This window comes from Bison bison, unplaced genomic scaffold (assembly GCF_000754665.1).
Source record: "Bison bison bison isolate TAMUID 2011002044 unplaced genomic scaffold, Bison_UMD1.0 scf7180017864037, whole genome shotgun sequence".
Taxonomy (NCBI): Eukaryota; Metazoa; Chordata; class Mammalia; order Artiodactyla; family Bovidae; genus Bison; species Bison bison.
In genome coordinates, this window is record NW_011494609.1 from 6,054,299 (window position 1) to 6,057,305 (window position 3,007).

Below are 3,007 nucleotides of genomic sequence, written 5' to 3' on the forward strand. Positions count from 1 at the left end.
TTTTATTTGGAGGCTGTTGGGAAGCCACAGACCAGGCCCTCGGTTTACTGTCATAGGGCTCGGACAGCAGGTCCTGGGGCAGCTGGGCCTACAAATCCCAGCACGGCCATCCCATCAGCTCCTCCAGAGATGCCTGTGTCCACCCCCAAATGTCCCCTCCTCTCCTCCCACGAGGAGGGCCACGCCGTGGGTTTCCCCAGGGACGTGCTGCTGCAGATTGTACTGAGCAGGGACCAGGCACACATGGCCGTCACCAGTCCGGGGCTGGCCCCACCCCTCCATGGAGCCTTGCCCATCTCGGAGCTGGCTGGGCAGGTGCGTGTGGCCACCCCCTTTGCCTCCAAGGGTTTCTGCCTCCATGTCCGGCAAAGGTGGACCCAGGACCTTGGTGCTAAGCTCAACCAGAGGCAGTTCCGGCCAGGACTTGCGGGGGCTTGGATCTGGGCCCAGATGGGTCCTGGACGTGCTCCTGGGCAGAGCTGGGCTGGAGCTGGAATTGGTGATCCTCGCCCTGGGGAAAGTACGCTAGTGCTGAGTGGGAGGTCCAGGTCCAGGGACCGGGTGCTGGGTTTATGGACCCCTCAACAAGTACATCTTGGGCTGGGGTCAGGCTCTGTGCCTGAGGGGTCACTAACTGTAGACTATCCCCACCCCCTGTGGCAGGACTGGCCACACACAGCAGCAGCAGGAGGAGAAAAGGCCCAGAGCCCGGGGAGGTGGAGCTGAGGAGCCCGGGTCAGCAGTGGGGCGCCAAGCTTGGAAGCTTCCGCAGGATGGCTGCTGGGAGGAAAGGTGGTGAAGCTCCAGCGCCCCCTCGTGGCTTCTCTGTAGATGGCCCTGTGTTGGCAGGACAAGGGTTTCTGGGAAGCAGAGAAGCTGGGGCAGTTCAAACACCACCCCCGACCCCACCCCAAGGTACCCAGGAGGTCCTGGGGATGCACTTCCCTGGGCAGAAGTTTCCAGAGTTGGCCTCTTGTCAAAACAAGGCCAGTAGGAAGTCTGAGCACCGGGCAGTTTTAAACTTTTTAAAAAATACACTCTTTGGCTTCCTTTTATTTCTTGAGGATTATATGAAACGTGAACCATACAGGCAAATGTCCCAGCCAGGTCCCCTCCCTGGGGTGCCGGCAGAGGCTCTCTGCCCAGGCTGGGGGCATTCCGCTCCTCCTGCCTGGCGCCTGGCTCTTCTCTCGCACTCTGTTCGCCAGTCCACCTGTCCATGGTGCCCGCAGAGGCCCTACTTGGAGGAGGAGGTCATGAAGCTGTTCTCGATGCAGAGGACAATGAAGGCGTTGTGGCACCCGGCGGCTTTCTGCTCCAGCAGCCGGCCCGCCAGCAGCGAGGAGGCCTGGCCCGTGGCCGCCCTGCTGTCCGTCCGCCACGTCTCGCAGTAGCTCTCGGTCAGCCGGCGCCCGCTGGGGTCTGAGCCGTGCCACACGCTCTTCTGGGGCCTGCAAGGTGCAGCAGCTGTCAGTCTCACTGGGCCCGCCTCTCCCAGGCTGTAGCCACCCCAAGCAGAAGAGGGTATCTCCCGCTGGTAGAGGTTTGGTGGGGTGTGGGGGCCGCTAGGGAGCAAAAACTCGGGTTGCCGGCACTCAGGCCCACCCAGTCCTGGGGCTTTACCTCCCGGATCACACCCTGTGCTGCTGTTGCTTTGGGGGGACACTGCCTGGTGACCAGGGCATGGCAACATGGACGGCTGGCCCTTTGGGGTGGGGGGACCTGGCATCGAGTGGTCATGCAAAGGCTGCCAGCCTCCTCACTAGGAACCAGGTGTAGCCCCTTGGTTGGTGGAGCCCACAGAGGCCAGGGCACAGCCCTGGGCAGTGCTCCCCAGTGAAGGCTGGGACACAGGCTCATGTGACACCCTGAGCCCCCTAAGTGTCCGCAAACAGGAGTCCTCACACCTGCTGGCAGAGCGCGATGGGCGTGGGGCCAGCCTGAGGGCCACCTGGTGACTTCTGTGAGCATGTTGGACATGTGTTCTCCGACCCAGAAATCCCGCTTTGAGGAATCTCCATAAGTCATTCTCTGTGATGTTTATGTGACAAACTGGGTCAGAGCCTGTGGTCTCCCAGACGCGCCTTCCCAGCAGGAGGCGGGGGCACTTGCTGGGAAAGCAGGCCAGATGAAGGTGTTTCAGGTAATACCACAAACAGCCACCTTTACCGCTCCTCCTGTGATCTTGGATTTTGTGGGTTTTAAGCTGTAAGCATGTGTCAGGATTGAGTCAGCCTGCAGGCTCAGAGCCAGAGCATCCCCCTTTGCTCAGGACTCTTGGATACAGACGACCCGAGCTGCTGGCCCGCATGGAGACCTACCAGGTGGGATGCTGAAGGACATCTCTGCCATCGAAGGAGAAGATGCGGGCGCCGGGCTTCAGCTGGCCCTCGGAGCCTGAGAACAAGGCCTCCCAGCTAGGAAACAGCACCTCGTCCTGCGGAGGAGAGGGGGTCAGCCCGTGTCTGGTCACCATCCGCCAGGGGCAAGGGTGGCTGGGTGGTCTCAGTGGTCTCCAAAACACTCTCACCCATCTAAGGGTAGGCTGGCCCCAGGCCTCCTAACCCCCAGGAACGCAGGCACCCACCCCCGGCCCTGGACCCCGAGCTGGACCAAGTCTACCACCTCTGGTCCTGAGGGACGTGGGCACTCAGAGGATAAACCTCGGAGTATCTAGAAAGCACACTGTTCCCGTTCGGGGAAGGAGCCACGGACACAGCCCGGTAAAGGGCACTCTGCGGGGACGGGAGCCACAGCAGAACATAACGGCCTGGGGGGACCGGGCTGCCTCCCCCAGCTGGTGAGGCACCAGCGCCCCTGGCAGACGCGGGCAGGGGTCCCCAGAGGTGAGCCCCGAGCGGGGCCGCGCACGCACCCTGAGGTTGACGACGGGCAGGGTGGCACGGTCGGCGCGGCGCACGATGCTGTACAGGTCCTGCAACCGCGAGGACAGGAACGCGCGGAAGGTGCCGGCCAGCCCCGCGGCGCGCGCCTGCTGGAAGCACTG

The 3,007-nt window shown here is 62.7% G+C and overlaps 1 protein-coding gene across 1 annotated transcript in view; it reads right to left on the reverse strand.

The window, feature by feature from the left end:
- Positions 1 to 1,033: 1,033 nt before the first annotated feature.
- COL18A1 (collagen, type XVIII, alpha 1) overlaps positions 1,034 to 3,007 on the reverse strand; it is a 53,308-nt gene continuing 51,334 nt past the window's right edge. Inside the window, exons 39-41 of the mRNA XM_010834990.1 lie at positions 2,876 to 3,004; positions 2,322 to 2,437; positions 1,034 to 1,451 (exon numbers count right to left, since the gene is read on the reverse strand). Coding sequence (XP_010833292.1) covers positions 1,238 to 1,451; positions 2,322 to 2,437; positions 2,876 to 3,004 — 459 coding nt within the window. The 3' untranslated portion in view covers positions 1,034 to 1,237. The remainder of the gene's footprint in view (positions 1,452 to 2,321; positions 2,438 to 2,875; positions 3,005 to 3,007) is intronic.